Source organism: Aplysia californica, unplaced genomic scaffold (genome assembly GCF_000002075.1).
Source record: "Aplysia californica isolate F4 #8 unplaced genomic scaffold, AplCal3.0 scaffold00031, whole genome shotgun sequence".
Classification (NCBI taxonomy): Eukaryota; Metazoa; Mollusca; class Gastropoda; order Aplysiida; family Aplysiidae; genus Aplysia; species Aplysia californica.
Genome location: NW_004797301.1, coordinates 992,096 through 1,018,614, shown reverse-complemented (window position 1 = coordinate 1,018,614; position 26,519 = coordinate 992,096). Strand labels below are relative to the sequence as shown.

At 38.9% G+C, this 26,519-nt stretch overlaps 1 protein-coding gene across 3 annotated transcripts in view; it reads left to right on the top strand.

The window, feature by feature from the left end:
* The window catches only part of LOC101853221 (citron Rho-interacting kinase), a 68,787-nt gene that overhangs the window by 6,914 nt on the left and 35,354 nt on the right, over positions 1–26,519 (top strand). For 2 of the 3 annotated variants that reach the window (XM_013091279.2, XM_013091278.2), the window contains exons 3-23: positions 538–686; positions 2,356–2,451; positions 2,886–2,979; positions 4,268–4,480; positions 4,844–4,997; positions 7,604–8,086; positions 8,840–8,994; positions 9,387–9,689; positions 10,274–10,393; positions 10,768–10,929; positions 12,996–13,115; positions 13,939–14,123; positions 14,390–14,513; positions 15,479–15,598; positions 15,911–16,216; positions 16,726–17,145; positions 18,032–18,364; positions 19,663–19,743; positions 22,422–22,580; positions 24,462–24,572; positions 25,875–26,024. In XM_013091279.2, the coding sequence (XP_012946733.1) occupies positions 538–686; positions 2,356–2,451; positions 2,886–2,979; positions 4,268–4,480; positions 4,844–4,997; positions 7,604–8,086; positions 8,840–8,994; positions 9,387–9,689; positions 10,274–10,393; positions 10,768–10,929; positions 12,996–13,115; positions 13,939–14,123; positions 14,390–14,513; positions 15,479–15,598; positions 15,911–16,216; positions 16,726–17,145; positions 18,032–18,364; positions 19,663–19,743; positions 22,422–22,580; positions 24,462–24,572; positions 25,875–26,024 (4,038 nt within the window). The remainder of the gene's footprint in view (positions 1–537; positions 687–2,355; positions 2,452–2,885; positions 2,980–4,267; positions 4,481–4,843; positions 4,998–7,603; positions 8,087–8,839; positions 8,995–9,386; positions 9,690–10,273; positions 10,394–10,767; positions 10,930–12,995; positions 13,116–13,938; positions 14,124–14,389; positions 14,514–15,478; positions 15,599–15,910; positions 16,217–16,725; positions 17,146–18,031; positions 18,365–19,662; positions 19,744–22,421; positions 22,581–24,461; positions 24,573–25,874; positions 26,025–26,519) is intronic. The other variant, XM_005091507.3, reaches the window with a different exon arrangement.

Here is a 26,519-nt window from a genome sequence, read left to right as displayed (position 1 = left end):
TGTATCAGTCCTTAAGAAATCTACAGCTTCATATTTGCTCATGAAACAAAGTAGGGGCTACCACCTTCTGTTACCATCGCTCACTTATTCTCACTGTAAGACAAAAAACAAATCCAAGACTAGTTCTTTCATTACAGATCTAAATTGTCTTAAACATGTCCAAAACCCATTTTCTCACATCCAAATTTGGAGGGAAATTGGATAAACAATCGAAATTACTGAAAATAGTATTGTTGTAAAATAAAAACTACCGCATCCAAATACATTGATAAAAATAAAATGAGGCATGTGGTGGATTGGCGCTCACGCCATTTCTTTAGCAGAATATAGAAAGACAATTGATGCTCCGGAGGTAAAGAGTTTAAGGATTGGTATGAATATAGGTATATAATGAGTAATGGGTAAAAATGTAACAGCAATTAAAAAAAAAAAAATTAGAAAAGATATGTTGTATAATATGTTACTGCATTGATCTCTGCCTAAAATGCATCATGTATTCTTCTTCTTAATTTGGTTTTAATGTTTTCATAACCATAGATTTCCTTTTACCAAGAGGAGCGAGACATAATGGCAGAGACCACCAGTCCTTGGATCACACAGTTGCACTTTGCTTTCCAAGATGCTGTTAGCTTGTACCTGGTGATGGAGTTTCATGCTGGGGGTGACTTACTCTCATTGCTCTCAAGGTAAAAGAAATCAGACATCAGACTAATTTTGATGTCAGAGATCATGTGCTTTCAAATGTTGTATTTTTGTTTGATGGGCATGGTTAACTTACAGCATAAGTTTGAGTTTCAAGTGTAAGTACGATCCGTGTTTTCTTGTCCTTTTTGGAATGTTTTTTCTCTCAGTCCAGTCTTTTTGAGTTTAAACCAAACATCTCAGAAAGTCTCTGCATTGTATGCAGGACATCTACTTTCCCTTTTAATAAATCTGACATCAATGCGTTCCTTCTTATATAAGTCAAATATAATTTAGAATGCATATTGACTGCACAGTGTTATGGCCCGGTTACACGTAACGATTAAATGTACAAAACTGGATGATCAAGCGATCATATCATAAATCGTTAGGTGTAACCACAAAATTGTTCAAAATTTGGACGATGGCTTGAAGACTCAGTCTAGGAACCAAGCGCTGCTTGATATTTTTCGTGCGATCTTGTTCAGATTTGGGGGAGACGAGCTGTGACTTACAATCTCTTTGAAATTTTGCTGCCTCGCAGGATTAAACTTAGGGGGCAAAATTTAAAAAATAATTGTCACATCTTAAAACTGATTTCATATTCGGAATCAGTGTCTCAAAATAAGCGGAGTAGCTTGCGGGGAACCTGATTTGATGTGAAATTATGTAAATTTGAGTAATTTTATATTATTTAATTGATAGTCAATGGTGAAGTTGTGCATCAAAGTCACTCGGTGCGTTGCACATCAAAGTAAAGTCAGATCTTCTCTTTCTACACTCAGCACAGTACAGTATGGCCACCCTTTTCTAAAGACATTGTTCTGCTATTCAAAATGTACTGGGGAGGGGAGCTCTTGTGATCTAGAGGTACTGTGTTCGCCTTTTGTTCATTAGTTACTGAGCTCGAAACCTTCACGTAGAGTGCAGGCAAATCGCTGTCGTTGCAAAGAGACATGGTGGCTTCTAGGAATCTCCTCGATCGAAAGAAAACTGGATGATAGATTGGAACGTGTTAACAGACAACACAGTTAGATAAAACGGACAGTTCTCACATACGACGAATGTGATACCATTTATCATTGCGTGTAACTGGGGCTTTAGACTCTGTAACATGTCACTTTTCAAAATGGCGTAGGGTGGAGTCTTACACTAAGCAGTCGACATAGATTTTTAATCTCTTACATCTGTTTTTTGCTTCAATGTACAGTAGAGTCAGCTTAAACTGAACACTGTTAATCCGAAAATAGCAGTAAACCAAAAGAAAGTAAAGGCCTTGGTTATTTTTTTTCTTCTATATGACGAATCAAGCCAAAAACTTGTCTAAATCCAGTGATTCAGCAGATATCGGGTTAAGTGGACTCCACTTTATGTGTCTTCCTAAGAGTTCTTAGAAACAAGGTGGTTTCTTTTTTTCTTTTATGCTTGAATGAATGCCACTTGTGAATTGTATTTTGAATCTTTGTTTATAAAATAGATGTAAATTCTTCCTGCACCCAATATCTGTATTATGTTAATAAATGTGTCTGAAACTTGCACTTATTTGTTGTTTTTGTTTGTGTTGTTTTTCGTAACATTGAAGGTTTAGTGAAGGAAGCACTTGTCTTTTGTAGCAGGTTTAGCATTTGGACTTTAAGTTTATGACTGACCCTGTTTACTAAATTCTTTCCTCAGGCATGACGATATTTTTGAAGAGGAGATGGCTAAATTTTATGTTGCAGAAATGGCTGTGGCAATTAATAGTTTACATGAAATGGGTTATCTGCATAGGTGAGAAGCACATGTACATGTTTTAATAAAAATGTGTTGTTGTTTTTTTTAAAATAGTTTTTGCTGTGTGTACTATTGTACATAATCTCTTAAGTCTCTTGGTGAAACGTAATAAGCAGTGTTTGTTTTAAAAGCATTAAAACATTTTGTTCTACATTAAGGCTGGTTTTCCTTAATTCTGTGTTATTTTCTTTTCTTTTTTTTTATCTGACGTTATAAATATCCTTCTGAATAGAACAGATTTTAAATATTCTTAAAGAAAAGGGATTAGTCTGAAAATATTTGTCCTGATATGAGCGAAAATAATTGTCATAATATTGGTGCTCTTCTTCATTTGGTCCTGTTGTAGTAATGAAATAGTGCAACAAAAAAACCCCTCACATTTTTCATTCATTAGTTTTATTGCCATATTATTGTTTTCTTCACATTTTCAGAGATGTAAAGCCCGAAAATATCCTGTTGGACAGAACTGGCCATGTGAAGCTAGCAGACTTTGGATCAGCGGCCCGTATGAACTCAAACAAAAAAGTATGTACGAGAGAAGAAATACCATGTTGTGTTTATGATTTTTGTTTATTGTTAGGTTGCTTTGAACGGGTGGGATTGTTTTTAGCAAATATACTTTGTCAAATGTAGAGGCTTGGAAAATGTTGGTTCTTTTAAAGGATTTTTTTATTAAGATGTTGTGTTCACCCTTTGTTCCCTGACCTCCTGATGCTTCCGTGCCCCTTTGCCTGAGGTCCTGAGTGATGTATTATAACTAACGTTCTCGTGATCGTCAGAATTCCATTCCATATCCCACTCATATTAGTTCTCAACATTACTAGCATCTGAAAGATTTTCAAAATAATCAGCGACATCCTGTGTAGTAAACACATTTTCCCATGCACGTTTTTTCCCGGCGGGCTGGTTTAGGAATAGAGTCTCGCTCACCGCTGAACCAATGGCTAGGAATGCGGGCAATTTTATGTGCCACCGGTTTATTGGTGGCCTCAAACGGTTAAATCAAGTTTTTGACCATCTAATTCCAGATTTAAAGAATTTTTGGGCTTCAAGCCATATGTCTCAGGGACCATGTTTTCTTGGTGTCAATTTTGTTTTGGATTTCGCTTCTTTTCTCTTTTTATCTTCATGCTGGTTTTGAGTATTGTTCATTTTGTTGATTCTACTTGCTCCTAATTTTCTCTTTTGTTTTTATGTTACTCTCTTCCTTGAGCCGCTCCCAGTGCCTGCTTCTACAATATTCAGGTGATAGGGTGTCATGCAATTAAAATGCAGGAAAATAAGACAAAAACTATGCAAAATGTGGGTGGTTAGTGGGTCCTCTGGTGTGGTCTGCTCCTTCTTTCTTATCCAACATACGTTGCCCTTATTTCTCCTCTTTTTTTGTGTATGTTACTCTCTGTAACACCTTCAGGATTTACACGACCTAATTGTGGAAAGAAAGAAGGAAAGAAGAGCAGAGGAAGACAAAGAACGACATACACCGATGGCCTGAAAATATTTGCACCGAATAACACAAAGAGAAAAATCAAGCTGATCAAGAAGACAGGCAACAGGAAAGAATGGGGTACCATGATCGTCAATGTCTTTTCCAGACCTGACACCTGAAGGAGAAGAAGAATTGTGTTTGCAAGTGCAGTAAAACTCTTACCAAACATTAAAAAGAAAAATTAAACTGCTCCAAAACTAACTTTTGACTTAGGTATTCAGCTTTGAAGCTTGTTTAGCCTAATGTTTTAAGTTAAGGGTAACTGAATGGTTAATTTTTGTGTCCTTTCCTATTAATTGTTTTACTTTATTTTGCAATCCATAGGTTTCTGCGCGCATGCCTGTAGGAACCCCGGATTATGTTGCTCCAGAGCTTCTCACTAGCTTGAACAAGGGACATGGCCGGACGACATACGGACCCGAGGTAGACTGGTGGTCCCTGGGAGTTTGTGCCTATGAGATGCTCTATGGATCAACGCCTTTCACCAACGAGCATGCCTCAATGGTGTCCACATATGCCAACATCATGGACCATAAGGTTTCTGTTTTGTTTACTACAGTGACTATTTGCCTTCTTTGTACTATTAGTTTTTGCTTCATAGATAATGTCATTTATATATTTTTGTATGTTTGGCTCCAGGTTGATCGTTTTGAATGTTTTTTTGCAAGTTGGTTGTAAAGTCCATAAGGACAGGGGTGTGTGGGTGGATTCATGCATTTATGTATGTGTAGCCCTTTCTGAGGAATAGCTTTAAAAGGTAGAGTTAAGTTATGTTGATGTAAATTTCAAGATGTTTTGATAATGCTCTTCTGCAATAAAATATTGGTTGGAAAATTGAAGTTTAATAGATTGAAGAAGCATGATAATATTCTATTTTTTAATTCTGTTTTACTTATTCAGAACACTCTGAGGTTTCCTTCAGTGAGCAGTGCATCTTCGAAAGCAAAAGACTTTATAAAAAAGCTTCTCACAGATCCTGCACTGCGATTTGGCTGGAAGGAAATTCGAAGACATCCATTGTTTTTCAAAATGCAATGGGAAAACTTGCGAGACAGTAAGTGTGAGATTGTAATAATGTGCTTGGGGAGTCACTTTGACATGTAATCAGCCTGGGATTTTTAAAAAAAACTTTGTGAGTGGAACATATTACATTAAAACCTTGATAACACGAATTTCATGGGACCAGAGAATTTCTTCATTTTAAGTAGATTTCATGATAAGGGAAGTTGAAATGCAAAGAGTTTGTTTGTTTGTTTTTGTAAAGTGTTTTACGGCGCTCGCAACTGCATAGGTCATATGAGCGCACGGGACACTCCTAATATTTTTAGTTGGTAGGAAATTTTGAATTTTGCCCGGGTGGCGGCCGAAGCCTACTCTTATCGATTTTAGACCACCAAGGGATCTTTAACGTGCGCAACTTGCACACGGGCCCTCCGAGATTTTTCCCCCTTGTCCGAGAAGGCTAGGTGTAGATCTTTCCTACCAGAAGATCAGGGGTGTGGCAGAAAGACAGCAGTAAGGAGGAGCCAAGGAGTAGCAGTAGAAAGGCTGCAGAAAGAGTCAGGAGCCCAGAGGAGGGGGCAAAGGAGGTGAGGGGGTGGGGGCAGAAAGTGGAAATGAAAGCAGACAACACAACATTGCTAGAGAGCAGGAAAGGAGGTGAAAGGAGACAATTTCAGAGAAGAAAATTTTTTGGTCGCCACCCGGAATCGAACCCGGGACCTTTGAATGAGAGGCCAACACCTTAACCTCTAGGCCACGAGAGCCCCCTATGCAAAGAGTGTAGACAGGGGAAAATGGGGATAAAAAATCTTATGTAACAACGGGAGTTTTGTATTAAATGGCTTTGTGTTAAACAATGTCTGCAGTATTTGTTTCAGTAGCCTATTTTTAACCCTTAGAGTGCTGATCGCGACCACCAGTAGTGACGGCCCGAACTTCCGTTAAGTGCTGATCCCAACCGCCAGTCGCGATAGACATTGCCATAGTATAACGCGACGTACCGAAAGAACGAAGTACTAATTTTTATACTGCTGGCTGGTAGATAAGATAAGATAAGATAAGATACATCTTTATTGTCCAGATCCTGGCACATTGGTTTGGTGTTCCACCACGAGTACACTCACACGCACACACACACACGTACACACGTGCACACACATGTACACACGTGCACACATATGCACACACAAGTAGGCTTACAATCACATGCATAATATAAATGAGCAGCAATATAAACAATAATAATCGTAAGCTAGATACACACTCAATGTTATTTTGATGCATGCTCTAAGGTCGTAAGTACACTAAACAAGATGGTTAAGATGGAAGCATTTTGATAGATGATGGTAAAAATGACCTTCTGTATCTTTCTTTGTTACAGATCAGAAGCATGGGTCTTTTACTTCTGACTGATATTTTTATTTGAGGGAACAAGGGATGTTTGTTGTCTAAAAAGATAGAATTAATTTTCTTAGTGCAAGCTGTTATGTACAATTCATTCAAGTAGGGGAATGAAGATGTAGAAATTTTACATGCTTTCCGTATTAGTCGATTTAATTTTTCTTTATCCTGTTGTCTTGTGTTCCCGGCCCATGCTGTTATACAAAAATTGATCATACTTTCTATGGTTGAATGGTAGAACATGGACATCAATGTTTTATCAACTTTAAAATACTTTAGCTTTCTTAGAAAAAATAGTCTTTTGTTCACTTTTTTATGCAGGAGAGAAGTGTGGACGCGCCAGTTGAGTTTGTTGTCTATTGTAACACCCAAATACTTATAGTCTGACACTTGCTCGATGTTTTCACATTTCATTTTGAATGGCTGCAGGGGCAGTTTCTTTATTCTAAAATCAATGACTTGGCTACGCAGAATTGATTTCGGCCGCCATTTTTCTTGTCACTGGGTTCGATCAAGGCGCAAGGAGTTTTTTGTTTCACGTTGAAGTCGAATGATAGTGAAGTCAGAAAATTCGCGATTGCGACCCTCGACGAACATGAAAATAGTGTCGCATCAGATTCAGATGAAGATATTCCGCGTATCTTGAATAGGAAGATGATTTCGAGGGTTTTGATGCTAAAGCTAACACTTTATGGAGTATAACGTAAGCCTATGAAGCATCTAGACTCTGGTCTAGATCTAGAGATCTAATGAACCGGCAGTATTTTGACAAATAAAAATGTTATTAGCAAAAAAAAAGCGCATGTGCAAATCTGGCGTTTTTCCAAATTAAATTCAGCACAGAGGGAAAATATAAGGGGAAAGAAGTCAGCGCTCTAAGGGTTAACAGAAGAGAGTAGTGATGCTGCAGAAATGGACGTGCAGCTCAGGAACAATTGGTTTCAAGCTCGAATCTTGCTCACATAAAAAGAGTGAACGACTGAGTCACTGAGAGCTAGTTTTCACTCTGTATAAGAGATAAACCTAGAGGTTAAAAGAGAAGGAATCAGAGCATGGGCACAGATGACAAACACTCTTTTAGTGTAGCACAGAAAAGTTATTGTGATATTGTTTACGCTAAGCAGTAAGCAGCAATGACAGGACTTGCAAAGATTTAAAAAGCTGATTAAATTTCATTTACCAGACAGATTATGAATTCTATTTGCTTTTTGGTTTTTACTTGCCTCATCATGCTTTTGACATCCCATCTTTTCGCAGAGGACGCAGCGTATGTTCCCACTCTGAACAGCCTTGATGATACCTCTCATTTTGATGAAGTGGAGAAAGTGGAAAGACAACCCAATTTAAACATGTTGAAGGCTACATCTGATGTAAAAGAACAAGACAAAAAGTTCAAGAAATTTGACTTTTTTCGCAACGATGCAAACTCTTGCCAAAAACAAGAAGAGATACCCCATAAGGTATCTGACTCTACTTTGAAAAGCACTGCTTCATCATTCCAACTAGGTCGCAATAACAGCAATGTCTTAAACACAGCAGTTTGTTTGGATCAGTCTACAGCCAGCACTTCGGTGCTTGGAAACGAGAGTTTGATTGTGAAGATGTCGGAGAAGGATGAAGAAATCGAGAGGCTGCGTTGTATGCTGGAGCTTGAGAAGAAGGGCTGGGGCAGCCTGGACTCAAAGTCAAAAGCTGTGCTGGACAGTCTGAACTCCATGAACAGGGAGATTCAGAATATTGGTGGGTTGTCATTTCTGTCTGTTGGTAGTTTTGAAAAATGTGTCTTACGTTGCTCGTGATGTCGTTACTCTTACTTTTTCTTAATCTTGTTCTTGGGTGAACACTTGCTGTATCATCTGATGTGCTTTCAGGGAAGCAGAGAATGTTTCCGAGTGTTTTGGGGTCTGCTGGGGGGTAATAATACAGATTGTAAAGTGCATGGAACTTTGTTGTATCTGCTATACATTATTAGCTCAGTTGGTTCTATCAGTGGGTGGTTTGCACAAGGGGCTATTAAATTAGAGCTGGTTCGACAGTATAATATCTTAATGAATCCTCAAAGGTTGTTAATCAATGGTTATATTGAGTTTTTTCCGCCTTCTTGATTTAGTCTTTTTGGAAATTGACCATGAATTCTGAGGTCTTGCTCCTTATATGACATTTACAATTGAAAGAGGTGTCAAATCCATACCGTTTTGTTGCCAAGACGGCATAGAAGTGACTTCAAGGACAATGAATGGGGGCTCTGTGCAGGCAATGACAGGAGTAGTTGAAACTGCTTAAACATTTTTTTTTCTTTAGCTGTCAATGTGTTAAACTTTAGGATTGTTTTTGTGCCTAGTTTGTTGGCACTCTGATATATGGTCTGTCCTCCATATTTTTTTCCTATTTAAATGTTGTCTGAATCTGCTCCTTGTTGAATATGACCATTATTGTGTTGACTTGCGAGAAGTACAACTTTGTCATAACGTGATGATGTTCTGTGTTCTGCAGAGGATGAGCTGCTGGAAGTTCGCGTGGAGGAGATGAAGAGTGAAGTGGTCATGCTAGAGACAGAACAGGAAAAGCTGACGGCCCAGCTTCGTGAGAAAGATCGGCAAATCAAGAAGCTTCAGGCTGCCTTGGAGGAAGCTCAGAGTCAATCAAATGTAAAGATAAGATAATTTGTTTTAATTGGTATTTGGACTCTCTTACTTGAAAGTTTAAATAAATATTGTTAAAGTGTGTAGGTTTCATCCTTATTCTGTTTTTTTTGTTGTTGTTGTTGTTGTTGTTGCTCCTTTCCTCATAATTGGTGGACCAGATCAAAATGTGCAATGTATTGATTGATTTTTTTTGGTGGTTTGTTTTAATATTTTAAAAGCAAATCATGAGCTTCACCCTGTTAGGTCAATTGATAGCTATCTACAAAGTTGTGTGGGTTAACCTGTCATACGGTTGATGATATTATCTTGAATGACTGCACCAAATGTCAATAGTTTCTAGGTTGAAATGATGGATCAAACGGCTTTAATTTCTTATTTAATGTTTGTCTACCCAGCGGCTCCGTGTGGACTCCAGTAGACGTGTGTCCCATGAAAACCAACGCAAGGACTTGGAATTGTTAGAACTCCGCAGCGAAACGTGGCAAAGTTTGCTAGACGACAAACAGGCACAGATTGAGGAGTTGTCGTCACGTTTACACGAACTCGAGGGTCTAGTGGAGGCGTATGAAGACAGCGAGGAACAACAGTCGAATCAAGTGACGCAGCTGCAGCATAAGCTGAACACCTCGATACAGGACATTGGCACCAGTTTTGCCATCACAGATGTCCGGATGTCAGGGGGGCAGGGAGAGGCCAGGGTGAGTCCTTGTGAGATGAGATATACTTTAAGCAGAGATATACTGTTGAACCAGCTCTAATGGCCACCTGTTCAAGACTCATGTGTACAAACCACCACTGATAGAATCTGAAGCACAGGCTGGATAACTGTTATTTCAATACAGCACACTGAGGTGTTAAATGAAAGATTTGTTACACTAAAGCTGAGAGAGTGTGTGATACATTAAGTTTTAAAGTTTATAAAAAGCCTTGTTTGATTTACCCTGTAGCATTTAATGAAATGAGTAAATGATTTTGGTGACCGCCTGTGGAACAAGCTACAAACGCATCTTCTAAGCTTTTTCCTATGTGGTGGCATGGTGGTGCGCCAGACAAACTGACTTTGAAGGTTGAATCTGGCCAATGGCCCGTAGTTCGTGATCTCTGGTATAGGTGTATGGTAAAAATTCACTGTATGTAAAGTTCTGTTTTTCTCTTCTTTGATTAATTAATCTGTATATGTAATTTGAAGGTCCCAACTTTTGTACTTTGAAAAGAAAATAGAACAAACTGTTGTTATGGTTTTAATGGACTGATTTCTTTTTTCTCCTTCCTCTGGCTGCAGGTCGAGCTGGATGATCATCATCACAACAAATGTCCTTCCAAGAAGAAGTTGACCTTGCATGTGACACTCAAAGCTGGACGATGCTCTTTCGTGGACAATAAAACGGTGCATCAACTGCAGGTAACAGATAACTTTTAGACTTGATAAAACAATTTCCCAATCGTTTCAATCTTTCACTTTCATCAAAAGAAATTTGGAAAGATGAGGATTTTAAAGTTTAAAAAACCCACACATTTGAAATTTGTTGTTTACTTATAGTAGTATATGGTGTTGACATTGCTCACTGATTATTGTCTAACAAATTTAGTGTGCCTACCACCCGGTTTGTAATTTTAAATTTTGATTCATTTGGCTTGAACACAAAGGGTTATATGATGTTGTTTCAAACAAGACCTTCATTTTAGTGCTAACATGATTTGTGTGTTTGTTGTGTTATTAGCGCACGAGTGGAATATATTATGTTTTTTTTTCTCTCTGGCCTCCTTTTCTGATAGGATTTGCAAAAGACAGTTGATAAGTATACTGAGAAGGCAAGGGATTGGCGAGAAAAAGAAGAAGAGCTGATGTCTAAGATTGCAAATTTGGAATCAGACAACAATGTACTGCGACAGAAGGAAGGAATGGGCAGGAAGATGAAAGAAAGTTTGATGGAGAAGGTGAGCATTTTTTTCCCTTGAAATCTTTTTACTTTGGACATTTGCTATCCCAAGCTGCCCTATTTCTATTTTATGCTTTAAGCCCTGCTCCATTGAGCCTCCAGGGGATCTGAGCTCCTTTGGGTGAACTGCTCGATGTACTGTACTGTACGTTCAAGCATATATTCGATGCTCCGAATAGTAAAGGTAGTTGCGTTCCTCATGTGAAAGATTGTAAAGGTGTAACAGGTAACGCATACCATTGTAGGAGATGATACAATGTACTTGGCTTAAAACACACTCTCGACGATAATGTCACTTCTTAAAGTCTCAAATCCTATTTTGTATTTTTACTCTTAAGAGTTTACTGCTGTGCCCAGGGTTGGTGATTTTTTTGATTTTTTAAATTAAAAAAAAAAAATCGATTTTTTAAATATAAATCAAGATTTTAAAAATTTAAATCGGATTTTTTTGATTAAAAAAAAAATGTCGACACAGTTTGGGATTTTTGGTTGCTAAAAGTATGTTCTTTTAGTGCAAAATGCATTGTGTTTATTTTAACTAATGATTAATTTAAGCAACCGCAAAAGAAAGCATTAATCTGCTATATATATATATCTATATATATATATATATATATATATATATATATCTATATATATATATATATATATATATATATATATATATATCAGTGAATTATGGCTACAGAGAAAAAATGAAGAAAATGTCAGTCTAAAAGGAAGGGGGGGTAATTATGCATAGATAAACTTGCATTTTATTACAGTGTGCGTGTGTGTGTGTGCGCGCGCTTGTGTTTGTCTAAAAAGAATAAGAAAATGTTAATTTCAATAATGAACAAAAAAGTAAATTGAATACTGTATTGTTTTACAGTGACAGGGGGAACGCAGACTTTTAAGCATGATTATATTAGTCTACTAAACCTTATATTTGTTTTATAAAACCAAGGAAAGGAATTCTGAATGTTTAAAGATGTAAAAACAGAATACATTTTTAAAAAGTGATTTAAATCACTGAGTTTCATTTTTAAAATCAAGTTGATTTAAATTTTAAAAAATCAACTGATTTAAATCGACCTGATTTAAATCAACCCAACCCTGATTTCAATTATGAAAAAAAAGTCAATTGAATACTGTATTATTTTACAGTGACAGGGGGGGAAGCAGACTTTTAAGCATGATTATATTAGTCTACTAAACCTTATCTGTTTAATAAAACCAAGGAATGGAAATCTGAATGTTCAAATATGTAAAAACTGAATACATTTTTAAAAAAGTGATTTAAATCACTGATTTTTATTTAAAAAATCAAGTTGATTAAAATAAAAAAAAATCAACTGATTTAAATCAACCCAGCTCTGATTTCAATTATGGAAAAAAAAGTAAATTGAATACTGTATTATTTTACAGTGAAAGGAGGGAAAGCAGACTTATGATTATATTAGTCTACTTAACCTTATATCTGTTTTATGAAACCAAGGAAAGGAATTCTGAATGTTGAAATATGTAAAAACTGAATAAAAATAATGTTTTTAAAAAATGATTTAAATCACTGATTTTTATTTAAAAAATCAGGTTGATTTAAATAAAAAAAATCAACTGATTTAAATCAACCCAACCCTGGCTGTGCCTAAAACGTACCTGCTTAAAACTTACTTTTCGCTGTAACATTCCCTTTTCTAGAAAATCCATGTACAAAATAAATTGTACATTTTGAAAATGAAGAAAAATGACAAAAAGCAATAGTTTTAACATATTTCTTTGTCTAAATGTGGACTGGGATTTTGTATTTATGACTGGTCAGTTCCTGAAGCTTTTTCAGTCATTGATAAAAACTTGCTTGTTGTGACGTTAGTGTTGAGTGGTTTTGTTCAAAAAGTTCAAAGCATTGCTACATTTATGGGTTTTTAAATTGGAAGAACATTTAAGAGGTTTATTCTGCAACTATATTTTGTCATCGTTTCTATTAATGCATCAGTGTGCTTTTTTGTTGTTGTCGTAAATGCTTTAGTCAGAACTGTGTTTATGATTGTAATGTGTTGTATTCAATGACTGATATGGTACCAGGTGACAACATACCAGCAAGAGGTGAATGCTCAGAAGTCAATCATCCGAGAACTGCAGGAGACAATGAGGAGCTACTTGAACAAGAGTTGTGCTCTCTCTGACACAGAGACACAACTGAAGGTACTGTGTGTGCTGTTGTATCCTAGACATGTGAAGCTTGTCAGAGAGTGTAACATTCTGAAGTAAGGTGTTGTATATGGCTAATTGTTAAACTGTCAAATATGCTGGTTTGCTGAAAATCTTATTTACTGGTAACTAGTGGTTAGGCTCTCGGACTCGCAACCGTAAGGTCGTGGGTTCGAATCCCGTCAAGGGCCCGACGTTGTGTCCTTGGGAAAGGCACTTTACACGAATTTTCCTCACTTAACCCAGGTGAGAATGGGTACCCGGCTATAGACAGCGAAAGATCTTGTCAGTTTGTTAGTGTTTGAGCGCTTAATCGGCTGCTCGCACTGTATGCTTCCCGGGAAGCTGAGAATGTTTCGGAGTGTACTATGGTCTGCTGGGGTAATAATATAGTGTAAAGCGCATAGAGCCTGCTGTTGAGCGGGGATATGCGCTATACAAATGCTATCTATTATTATTATTATTAACAGCATTTGCTCTACTGGTTTGCACTGATGTCACACATTTCAAACTACTAGTTACTTTGCATCTGTTTTATGACATCTTGAATTTTGTTGTTGTTGTTGTAGCAGTAGAATGTTCCTTAATTTCTCTGTTCCTATGAAGTCATGGACAATGAATGTTTGCCAGGTTTTCTATATTTAGTTACGTTTTGCTTTTAAAAAAAATTGGTTTTCAATAATTCAGCATTTGTTTATATCTTTATGGCTTCAAAATAATATCTGATAATCACTCTTTGACTTGGCAATCATTCATTGTGTTTACATCAATAATGACTGATGGATGCTCAGTTGACTTATATTTGTTATTAATTTAGTCTCCTGATTTGTCTTTCTCCTCCAATCAGGACGCTCAGTCCAGTAAATTGGCCTTGGAGTCTGAGCTGTTAGCTGTGAGAGAGGAGGTGCAGAAGACACGGCAGTCAACCTTGAATAAGGCCAATGAGATGGAGGATGCTATCCATAAGCTGGAGGAACAGCGAGCTCTCGCAGCTGATTACAAGTACACTTGATTTGTTCCTCTTTTTTCTTTTATTTGAGCCATCCTTGTATAGTCTTTGTCTTTATTCTTTAAGCTGTTTTTTCACTTGTGTTTCTGCTTGTTTGCCCTAAAAAAACAAAAAACTATTATTTTGGTCTTTCTGCGTCACTTATTTAATTAAAGTTTTCTAGGTAAACTATTTTTGGTCTGCCTTTGTCTCTTTTGCTTTCTGTTGGGGATTTTTCACTAATAGAACAATATTTTTATTTTCACTTTAATCTGAAAAGGAAAAAGTACGACTGTCAGGTGGAAGCGACTGAGGCAAGAGTTGGTTCTCTCGAGGAGCAGCTGGCCAAGGTCACTTCTGATCGGCAGCGGCTGGAGCGGCGAGAGGCATCGCTGACCACTCAGGTAATGCATTCTGTGTGCATGCATGTAGGGAATATCTAAGGTGTTCTTTTCTGTGTAACCGGAAGCAATACAGTCAAATTTGTCTCAGACAGTCACTCATTGTAGGTGGACGGCTTACACAGTGTCATTGTAATGTAAAGAACAGGCAAGGGGGGAAATGGGAAGCGGCCGTTTGTACAGGTGATTGTGTTATACAAGTACTTCCTACATCTGTTCTTTCTAAGTGTCATCTCCGTCTATGATCTTACTTGTTTCCAGAAGGACATGATTGTCACTTTGTCCATGTACAGATGAACAACCACTTTCCACTTCTCCTTTTGTGTTTTTTTCTTCATTGTAATGACTGTTTAAAACGTTCACCTGTCCCAGACAACTACATTTCCCCTCAACAATGGGGGGGGGGGGTCTTATACAATTTTGATTGTTATTTCTCCTAACTGAAATAGATATGTTAATATTCACACATTATGCTGATGTTCAGTTAATAGGGTTGGATCATGCGACTTGCTCATCCTTCTTTACTCTATGTATTTCTGTCTGTGGTCTTGTTTTCTTTAGCATTAATAGATCATCACAGTGGTGATGTGGATTTTTAAGAAAGATACTGTTGAAATGTGCTTGTTTAATTACACTGCAGCTCACTGGAGGTGAAGGTTGCTTTTGATGTTTTTTCGCTGCCTGTAGGTGTCTGTTATTTCTTTTTTATTCTGGCGCTGAATAGTAATCACTGTTTTGGTGGCTTCTCTTTTGCTTGAATGAGCACACAAGCTCAAATTCAATCTTTCTTTTTTACCGAAAATTAATAAATAGACAAAGGGTGCTCAAAGGAATGCACAATCTCAGATACAGTCTTTTCCACTGGAAATGTACAAACATGAGGTGCTCAAATGGTCACACAGTTCTTTAAAAAAACAAACTAGAAATGAATAAATGTGCAAAAGTTGACAGTGTTGAATTTGTTGTAGGTGGAAACCCTCCAGGGCCTGTTGGACGACCGTACAGTGGAGATGGAGAAGCTGGAGAGGAGGAACACTGACATTCAGTCTCATCTACAACAGTTGCAGCAGAGGAACTCAGAATTACAGGTTGGTCGCGTGTTCTGTTTTGGGTTGATTCATATACTGACTCAATCTAGATCCCACAAGGATTTTGCCCATAGTTTTTCTGTCATTGCTTGAGGAAATACAATGTAAAACATTCCTCCCTCAAGCCAATGCAAATAGAAACAATGTGATGTTTGTTTGGTATTTGTAAAGAAAAAGGCTGAGGACTAAGTGCTTATGCTTAAAGTGACATTCTGGGATTAGGCAGGACTCATGGTGTTTTATGACTTTGTTTTTGTCTACTTTTTTTTGTTCCCTTTTTGCTGAGAGAAAAAACGCTGTTTAATGTTTCAGATTGAAGTTGAGAGCCTTCAGAAGACTTCAGCTAAAAACGATCAAGAGCAAAAGTCGAAGGCAGAGCTGAACTTCCAGCTGACCCGCCTACAACAACAGAATGCTGAATTTGAACGTCGCATCACGACTGCTTTGAGGGATAAGCAGGGGATGGAGGACAAGGTGTCGCTGGTGGAGAGAGAGAAAGATCGTCTGATGAGGCGGATAGAGAGACTGGAGGTGGTGGAGAAGAAGAAACACGAGCTAGAAGGGCAAGTGGAGAAAATGTCGAGCCTGGAGAGGGAGAACCGAAGGCTGGAAGTGAAAGTGAGTGAACACTGTCATCTATTTATACTTGGTGCTTTTTTAGATGAGCTCTTTGTGCCCTGTCTCCTCCTGAGCCTACAGGGTCTGAGAGTCAGTACGCTGACTATTAGCTTTACACTACCACTTGCTGAAGGACATATTTTGAATGCACTGATTTGAAGAATTTGGCCTCCATTGTTGATCCCAACAGAGTACTCTATCTGAGGAAGCCCATTGATCTTTACTCTAAAATGCAAATTGTGCTATTTTAGAAATGCCAGTTACTGTTATTTCTACTGAATTTTTGGCTACTGTAACCGTTCAGATTTTACAAAGTTAAAAAACAAAACAAAACAGGCCATACTGTGAACTAAAAGGATAATGACGAATTTGAGTCTCGCTCACCATATGACCTTTTTTAGTTGCAAGCACAGCAAAACTTGAGTGCTTACGTCTCTATATTTCCTCCTGCTGAAGCAAGATAAGTTTTACTCTTCTTGGAGATTTTTATTGGATTCTGTTCTTTTCAGGTTGAACGTCTGACTGCAATGGAAAAAGAAAAACTGAACTTGGAAGAAAAAATTGAAAAGCTTCAAATGGACTTGAGAAGAGAGAAGGTGAACATTGAGACTCTGACCTCTGAGAAGGCAGCGCTGGACTCGAAGATGAAGCAACTGTCCTGTAAACAGGAGTCGGACAAAAACTCTGAGGTCTCTCAGCTCAAAATGAAAGTGACGCTGCTGGAGACTGTGGAGAAGGAGAAAGAGAGACTGGAGCATGAGGTAGCAAAGAGACGAGAGGAGGCAACAACTTCTAAAAGGGATGTGGAAAGACTGGAAAAAGATAAAAGTAAGGTTGAAAGAGAGAAAGACACGCTGGAAAAAGAAAAACGGTCTGCTGAGAACCAACTGGAAACTCTTAAGAAGGAAAAATCTTCTTTGGATGAGCAGGTATGGAAGATAAAGCTTTCTACTAACAAAATTTTCTAAATGTTCTGAGACGTAGTGTGTTTGAAGGAATTTTTCTTTTAATGAAATCATTTGAATGCTGTTTTGACTTCACAAAAAATGAAATGTTTAAAAAATGTAAGAAAATGTGTCTAAACATTGCGCAATTGTTGTTTTCAATCATGCAGCCTTTGGGCCGGTGCATTTTGGCACATAGCCCTGTCAACATTTTGTAGAGGGAATGGTATTTTGTGAGGTGCCAAGTTATAGTTATGTATCTAATTATCATTGGCAAACTGTTCAACTGTTCTGAGCCCACACAGCAACATTTTTGTGGAGAGAGAAAAAAACTTTCTTTTTTAAACAATTGTATGTACATTAAGCATCTTTTCTTGCTTTTATTCAACCTTTGGAATTTGAATTTCTCAAGTACGTACAATGAAAACTGCAGATTAAGAAACTGCGGTACAAAAATGTTTCAAAACTTTGGCCGTAGTGTATCTAAACAGCTAACCTGTTTTATGTGGCGTCGGTGGCCTAGTGGTTAGGCTCTCGGACTCGCAACCGTAAGGTCGTGGGTTCGAATCCCGTCAAGGGCCCGACGTTGTGTCCTTGGGAAAGGCACTTTTCACGAATTTTCCTCACTTCACCCAGGTGGGAATGGGTACCCGGCTATAGACAGCGAAAGATCTTGTCAGTTTGTTAGTGTTTGAGCGCTTAATCGGCTGCTCGCACTGTATGCTTCCCGGGAAGCTGAGAATGTTTCGGAGTGTTCTATGGTCTGCTGGGGTAATAATATAGTGTAAAGCGCATAGAGCCTGCTGTTGAGCGGGGATATGCGCTATACAAATGCTATCTATTATTATTATTATTATTATGTCTTGTTCAGGTGGCCAAACTAAACAAAGAGATGGACAGACTGGAGGGTAGTGTTGGAAAACTCCAGTTATCCACGGCTGCTTCCAACAACACGGATGTTCAGCGGCTAAGCTGTGAAGTAAATCGTCTGAAACAACTTGTGGACAGGCTGGAGTCTGAGCGTGCAGGCAAGGAACGTAACCCCCGTATCAGCGGCAGCGATGTGCGCTCTGGTCTGGTGGAGAGGCTGCAGAGAGAGAAGTCCGAGCTTCAGAGGAGAGTGGAGAGTTTGGAGAAACAGAGCCCCAGAAGGACATCGGAGTGGAGAGGGGCTGCTCGCTTCAGGCAAGATGGGGACGAAAAGGTATGGCGGCAGCTGGCTGAGAGTTCCTTTTGTTCCTCCTCCTCCCAATCATTACGTTTGTTCAAAGTTGTTTGTGCTGAAAAGCAGTACCATTACCCTCAGATCATTTTTCAGCCTCTAGTAGATAGGTTCATATTTTGCCACAATAATAGTAACTGAAAATAAAGTACTTATGTTGTAGTAAGAATGAAAATAAGCATTGAATAAAAGTTGTTTCTCTGATTTTCTTACAACTTTTAAATGGACTTTGGGAATATGGGTAATAAGTGTGATGATATTAACCCTCAAAATGTTGCTAACAAATTATAGCCTGTGTCAGGGGAAATTAGTTATATTATTTCACCATATCATGTTGGAAAATGTTTGAGGACAGGTAAACCTAGTAAGTAAAGGCCATAAACTTATATATTTTCAGAAAATAGAATGTACATGGGAAGCAGAGCTTATTTTTTAAGGAGTTGACATGTATAGTGGAAAAAAACTGGGACAGATGAAGTAAAATAGTGACTTAAATTACGGGTAAATTAAATCGGCTGTGACACAACTAAACAACACTATCAGGGTGTTTTGTAAAATAGACTGGATAAATTCTACATCCTTGTTGTTATTGCATCAGGGTTTTACCATTCCAAACTTTCCTGAATTTTAGAAAGGCTTTGACAATATTTCACTTAAAAATAGTCTTTAATTTCTTAAGCTTTCCATTTAATTGGGAACACTTTACTCCCCCTTCAACACAGTTTCGGTCAGTTGTTCTTAACCTCGGTGGGTGGTTGGTGGGTGCTCTGGTATGGTTTGCTCCTTCTTTCCTATCTAACATCTATCATCTTTCTTTTTTGTGTTTGTTACTCTGTTGTAACACCTCTAATCTTGGGCACTTATATGACCTTATTGTGTTGCAAGTGCCGTAAAGCACTTACTAAAACTTATCATAACCTCAGTTTGATTGAACCTCAGGGGTTTGGTGAGTCAGTCTCAGGGGTTCGGCGGTCAAGGCGCACACTGTGTTTGTGTGGGTGTGTTTTTGTGTGTGTGTGTCTTCATTTGTCTGTCCATTCTGTTCTGTTCACATCACTCGAAGGGTTCAGTGAAAGCATATAATTATGAAACGTGCAGGCTTAAGTACTTCCAAGAAGGTTAACAACCACTACTTTCGATCATATTTAAGAGATGGGCTGCTTCGACCCTGCTTTCCAGGGCCAACCTGGATTTTTTTACTGTGCTTCTATCTGGTTCTATGCTTGTGAAAGGATAAATGTGTAATGGTGTTTATCATTGTTCTCTCCCTTTCTGAGCAGTGCCAAAAGCTGGAGGCAGAGCTTGCAGAATTGAAAACGAAACTAAAGTCATTTGAAAGTGAGGCTGGGTCTGAGAAAAAGGTATGCTGATAGTTGTAAGAACTATGGGTGAAGGATGAATGGGAAATTGCACATTAGTCGTATGTGTCTGATGGTTGTCTTTTTGTGTCTGGATATGGAGCTATTTTGAAAACATAATGATTACATTTGTCAATTTCATTTAATTTTCCTTTGTGTGTAAGCAAAAGGTTTAGTTAGCCCTTCTCCCCAATGAGCAAATATGCTGAAATTGTCACATATTGTTCTTGGGTGTTTTTAAAATTTGCATAGCAGACGACAAAGAAGATGTAAGTTATAATATAGTTTTGTATGTAAGAGAAAGGGTGGGAAAAATTATGAAATATCAGTTTGAGGTTTACTCTGTGTGACTTTGATGTGCAGAATTTCTTTCTGTATCAGTTCAACTTTTGATATCATTGTGTTAATGATGTAACGAACGTGCTGAAATCAGAAAAGACTCTTTATGCCGATGATCTTGCTCTCTGGCAGACACATCGCAGCACGATAGTAGGAGCAGGGAAATTAAATGAAGACCTCAAGAGGCTCCATAATTACTGTCAGAAATGGAAACTTAAAATAAACTGCACGAAAACAGTATACACCATCTTCACGAAGAGCCATAAAGCAGCCAAAGAAAATCTCAAACTAAAGATAGGAAATGAAAGTCTCCCCAAAGAAGAGCATCCAACTTACCTAGGAGTCAAACTTGACCATAAGCTAACCATGAAAAGCCAAGTGGAGAACATAAGGAACAAGGCAAAAAAAAGACTCCAACTTTTAAAGAAACTCGCAAGCAGTTCATGGGGATCAGACAAACAAACTCTGAGAACTCTATACCTGGGTTATGTCCGATCTTCCCTGGAATACAGCAATAGTCTACTCACTATGTGCAGTACAACTACTTGCAACACCCTTGACAAGGTCCAAAACAATGCCTTTCGTTTTATAAATAGCGGCATGAGATCCACACCTACCGCCGCGTGCGAAATCCTTGCAAATATTGAACCCCTGGGAATCTGCAGAGATAAAGCAGTTTTGGAGCTACATGAAAGAACAAAAAGAATGTGCCCCAACCATCCAAACAGGAAATTAGTAGAAACATGGAAACCAAAGAAATGAATTCAACAAAAGTCAATCATGCATCACATAACAGAACTAATGGAGAGCCACCATCTACCACAAAACAGAAAAGAAACCAAAAGAGTCAGCCAAAACATCCCTCCCCACCTTTCTTTAAAAAAGCCAATCATTACATCTCTCAAAGACAAGAGCACAAAATCTTCAGACCCAGTGACGCTGATGCTTGCATCACATCAAACAATCGACAGCTATTCAGATGACTGGATAGACGTCTATACGGACGGCTCAGCATTCAAAGGCACAACCAAAGCCGGATATGGAATACTAATACAGTACCCAGATGGAAGTTCCAATGAGATCTCTGCAGCCTGTGGAGAGAAATGCAGCAACTACGATGCAGAAATGATGGCAATTGAAACAGCACTGTACCATCTCCGCACAGTTTTTGACACTCATCCTGGAAAAGCACAGAGTATTGTGATTTTCTCTGACTCACTATCAGTATTACAAGCCATAGAAAATGACCATCATCTAAACCAAGATTTGACCCATATACTGTGTGGATCCCATCATCTGATAACATTCTGTGGCATCAACCTAGTAATGCAGTGGGTCCCCGGACACTCAGACATACCTGGAAATGACAGAGCAGACACACTTGCCAAACGGGGATCTAGACAGGAACAACCCAACACTCCAACTTCATACAACACTGCAAAACAAATCATTAAAAGCAACAACAAACAAGATTGGATGAACAGATGGGCCCTGGGAAAGACAGGCAGAGCAGTTTTCAAACATATGACCACAACAAAAAGGAATGACAATACCAACCGCCTTCAGAGAAAGAAACAGACCACGATCTTCCGCCTACGAACAGAACATATACAGCTCAACTTCCACCTGAACAGAATAAACCCGGAACTTCCCCCAATGTGTCCCTTGTGTGACTATGCATATGAGACTGGAGCATCACCTGTTCCACTGCACAGCCCTAAATGACATCAGAGCTACCCTTCTCCCTCCGAGACCTAACATAGACAACACACTCTATGGAACATTACAGCAACTGCTGCAGACCTGCACTTATCACTACATGGCATTGGACAGAAGGGCGAGAGCCCAGCTGTTGCTGGATCGATAACAACAACAACAACAACATATCGTTAACTCCTTCTTTCCAATCAAACATCTGTCATCCTTATCTCCTTTTCTTTGTTTGTTACACTTTTACAGCATCTGTAATCTTTGACACTTCTGCATAAATGGTCGCTTTTATGGACAAGCAGGCTAGCCCAGATTTCAGGGGTTTCCAGAAATCTTGACCTACACCAAAAATGAACATTGCCCTACCTAAAGGAGAAGTTTGGTTTCACTGGTGTGTATACATGTATTTGTTTGGTTATAGAGAAAACTCTCTTTGTCTTTTAAAGAAACTGAGCAAGGGGCAAAAACTTTACCTTCGATTTTCTCACAACAGCATTTTTCGAGATAGCCCCCTTGTGCTTAAAAGCGACTAAATATATGACCAGATTGTGCTGCAAGTGCCATGAAATTACTACTAAAATTACTAAGATTAGAAAACCTGAACATTTTGTTGATTTCACACATGACTTTAGAACGCTGCAGAGCTGGAGGAAATGAAGAAGAAAAATCAGAACTTGGAGAATGAGGGCGAGGCTGTCAAATGGGAGCTGGAGGAAAGTAAGAAATCTGTGGCCGAGCTGAAGTCACGCCTGGAGGTACAGACAGCAAACGTGGCCGAACTCAGAGCACAGGTTTGTTCGCACCATTTGTTTCTTTTTCTTGTTTGTTTTTGTTTTTTAAAAATTACATTATTTTTTAACTCTTCCATGCGCATAAATTTTCAGCAGCGCTTGTGCCTCCCACCATCCCAAGAGCTTATATTCTCAGTTTCGGGGGGTACCGGATTTTGTGTGTTTATTGAATTTAACTCACCTAATCAAACTTTAATTTTTATTATATTTGTTCATTTACCTTTAAACATTGTTATATGTTATCATCTAAACATCATTTTACAAAGATACTGCATAATTTATTAGAATGCACGCCTCTTTTTCTTAAATACTGCTGTATTGGCTGGGACTGAGCTTAGGGAGTGCACAAAAATGGCTGGGGCTGGAAGGGTTAAATATAGGTGTTTTTCTCTCCCATCAACTCAATTTAAAACGTTTAGGAGACGAGCTTCCGATCCTGCCTGTCAGGGCCGTCGGGCTGAGAGGGATACAACATCCCAGCAGAAAAATTGAGATACTCAATAAGTTTCTCTCCTCTTGGGAATCAAGCTCAGGTCTCTTATGTTCAACAGCAAAGTGCCTAAACGCTACATCATAGGCACCAGTCTGTTTGTTTCTCAACACAGGGATGCTGTTTTTTCCCGCTTTTTTCTCACCATTATTTCCATTATTTTCACTAGAAGAACAGTTACTATTCTATGCATTTGTTTACTGTTTAATTAAACCCATGTCAGTTTTGTTTATTAGCTTTCTTTTTGTTTTGTAACTTCACTTCTTAAATTTTCAGATGTTTTCACAAAATCCTAGTGGCATCCACGGTAACATTCTATTATATGTAGTAGAGATAATAAGTAATTTGGAGACACGCGATAAAAGACATCCCCCTTATGGGATTCGAACTCATGTCTTCCCTGTGGGGCGTTAAAGACCGTAACTGTTACACCGCAGCTGCTAGATACTATCATACAGCAGTGATGTGTTGGAGTATGGTCTCTCAGCTTGTTATGGTTGTAAAATGTTGGAGTGCTAAAGTAGTGGTATATGGGTTTGTTACAGTTATGATGTGTCTGATTGTTACTGTAGTGGAATTTTGGATAATTATTGCAGTAGCCAATGTTTTTTTTTTTACTGTCACTGTAGCGGTATGCTGAAATGTTATAGCAGTGGTATTGTGGGTCGTTTTAGTAATAGCATATCCGTTTTTTACAGTAGTAGTGGATGGAGGTTGCAGTGTTGGAGCGGTTAGTGCGCTCATCTTCGGAGCGGAAAGTCCGGGTTCGATCCTCGGTTCGGACTCATATTTTTTTGCCCCCTCCTGCCCACCCAGCAGTAATGGGTACCTGACTTTGAGTTGGGAAGTAAAGGCGGCGTGGAAAGGAACTGGCCACCCTACCACAATATGCTGGAGGTCCAGGATGTTGTCTCAATAACAAGGCAATCCCCAATGTCTGGATCGGATACGGGAACAACTTTACTTTACTTTAGTGGTTGATGTCAGATTACTTTTTAAATTCTGGCACTTATGATAGAGTTCAATGAAGTTATTCTTGGTCTGTTTCTGTCTCTTCATCCATGCCATAGTAGTTGGAAAATTACAGTAAAAAACCCCCACCATACTGCATAGATGAGGTGGTTGGCTAGGCATGTTAGATAAAATTACTTGAATCAGGCGAGCGCATTGTTACTTATTTAGGCAGTCCTTTTCTTGCAGTGTCTCTCTAGGTTCTGAGAATGACCCTTTTCTGATCAGAATCTAAACACACACATGCGCTCACACTCTTGTGTGCACATACATACCCACACACACAAACACACGTACGCGTGCACACACATGTTTTTAGTGATAAAAGAGTGGAGAGAAAAAAGTATGAGAGCTTACGTCAAATCTTTCTGTGCCCTCAGTTGGAAGAACAGATGAAGATGGAGGGCGACCTCATAACACAGCTGGAGAAAGAAGCAAAGAAAGCTCTGCTCTTGAAGGAAGAGAAAGAGAAACTGGAGGTACAACTCAAGGTTGGTTCATTATTAAATTTAACTACATGTTGATATTGTGACTTGGCTCAGTGTGGCATTGGTGGTCAAGTGGTCAGGCTATTGGGCTCACAACCAAAAAGTTATGGGCTCGAACCCCATCAGGGGCTTGACATTTGTGTCCTTAGGCTAAAAATAGCACCTCAACATAGAGACCTTGATATATCGTCGCGTCAGAACTATTTTGTCAACAGTGTACTTAAAGTAAATTGGCACTTTGGACAAAATAGTTCTGAGGCGATGATATATAGATTATTAATGGTTACGGTTATGGAGTAATTTTCTTTTTACTGGAAATCCCCCCCCCCCCAAAAAAAAAACACAACAAGAAACGAACAAACAATAATTTACTGTGGATGGTATGCGGGCATTCTGGCGTGGTTTGCTCCTTCTATTGTATTGAATGTCAATCACCCCCCCCAAAACCCCCCCCACCCCAGCAACAAACAAACAAAACTTACTGTGAATGGTACTCGGGCTCCTTCTTTCGTTTAGAACGTCTTTTTCGTATTTCTCCTCTTTCCTTTCTTTGTATGTTACTTTCTAGCGATGCCTCTAATCTGTGGCACCCTCCAGTCTGTGGGAGAGCCACTGGGAAAAGCAGAAAAATAATAAACTATATGAAATAAAACCCAAACTAGAACAGCGAAATCCTTCGGACCTCTCCAGAAGAGACGAAGTCATTTTTACTCGATTGCGCATCGGATTCACGGCCCTGACCCACAAATACCTCCTACAGGGAGATGAGAAGCCGTTCTGTGTCGGATGCGACACAGATTTTACCATTAGACACATCTTAACAGAATGTCTAGACTTTGGAGAGATCCGAAGGAAATATTATATATGCAAGAAATTGCAAGATATTTTTTCCGTCGTTGGTCCCAGCAAAATTTTGAATTTTATGAAGGCCATTGGCCTTTATGGCAAATTGTAAAATGAAAACGTACTATTTAAAATTCTTATTGTTACTTATAAGAGTTGTTTTAAATCACAAATATATTTACACTGAGTTTTAATATTTTAACATTTTAGCATTTTTAAGTCAATTAGTTAACCAATCGTGCAGTGAACTTTTGCGAAAGTAAACAACTTGTGTTTTGCGCGCTCATATGACCTTAGCAGTTGCGAGCGCCGTAAAACCCTATACTACTACTACTACTACTACTAATCTGTGGCACTTCTGTGACTTATTTGGGCTGCAAGTGCCATAAAACTCTTTACTGAAACTAAAACAGAAACTCATAGTTTACTTATTGATTTGAGTGACTGCTTTTTGTCCTCAAGGATAATAAAACTACAGAGGCGGTCAAGTTGCCCCAGAGGTCTGTGGCAGAGGCCATCGCGCGTGACCGCCAGCTAGGTCAGCTGAGACAGGAGAAGGAGGAGCTGGAGCAGCGAGTGGCACAGCTACAACGCCAAGTGGCGCAGGCTAAGGTGTGATTGAATTGCTAAAAAATGCCAAGTATTTCATGCTCTGTCTTATTATTGTCTCACGCCCCCCCTCTCTCAATCTCTCTCTCTCCATCATTCTCTCTCTCTCATTCTCTCTCTTCCTCTCTCTCTCTCTCTTCCCCACCCCCTCTCTCTTTCTGTTTCCCTCCTCTCTTTCTCTCCCTCTCTTCCCCTCTCTCCCTCCCTTGTTCCTTGTCTCTCATATTTCTCTGTGTCCCCCCCCCCCCTTCTCTTTTTAACTCTTTCTCGCTGTCTCCCCCCTGAAAGAGGAGAAGGAGGAGCCAAAATAGCGAGTGGCAAAGGCTGATGTACCTGGGAAAGTCTTCAACAGGATACTCCTTGAGAGAATCAAGCTGGCAACGGATGAGAAGCTTCGAGGAAACCAGGCAGGATTCCGCAAAAACCGATCATGTGTGGACCAGATCGCTACTCTACGTATCATTGTTGAGCAATCGCTTGAATGGAATTCACCACTCG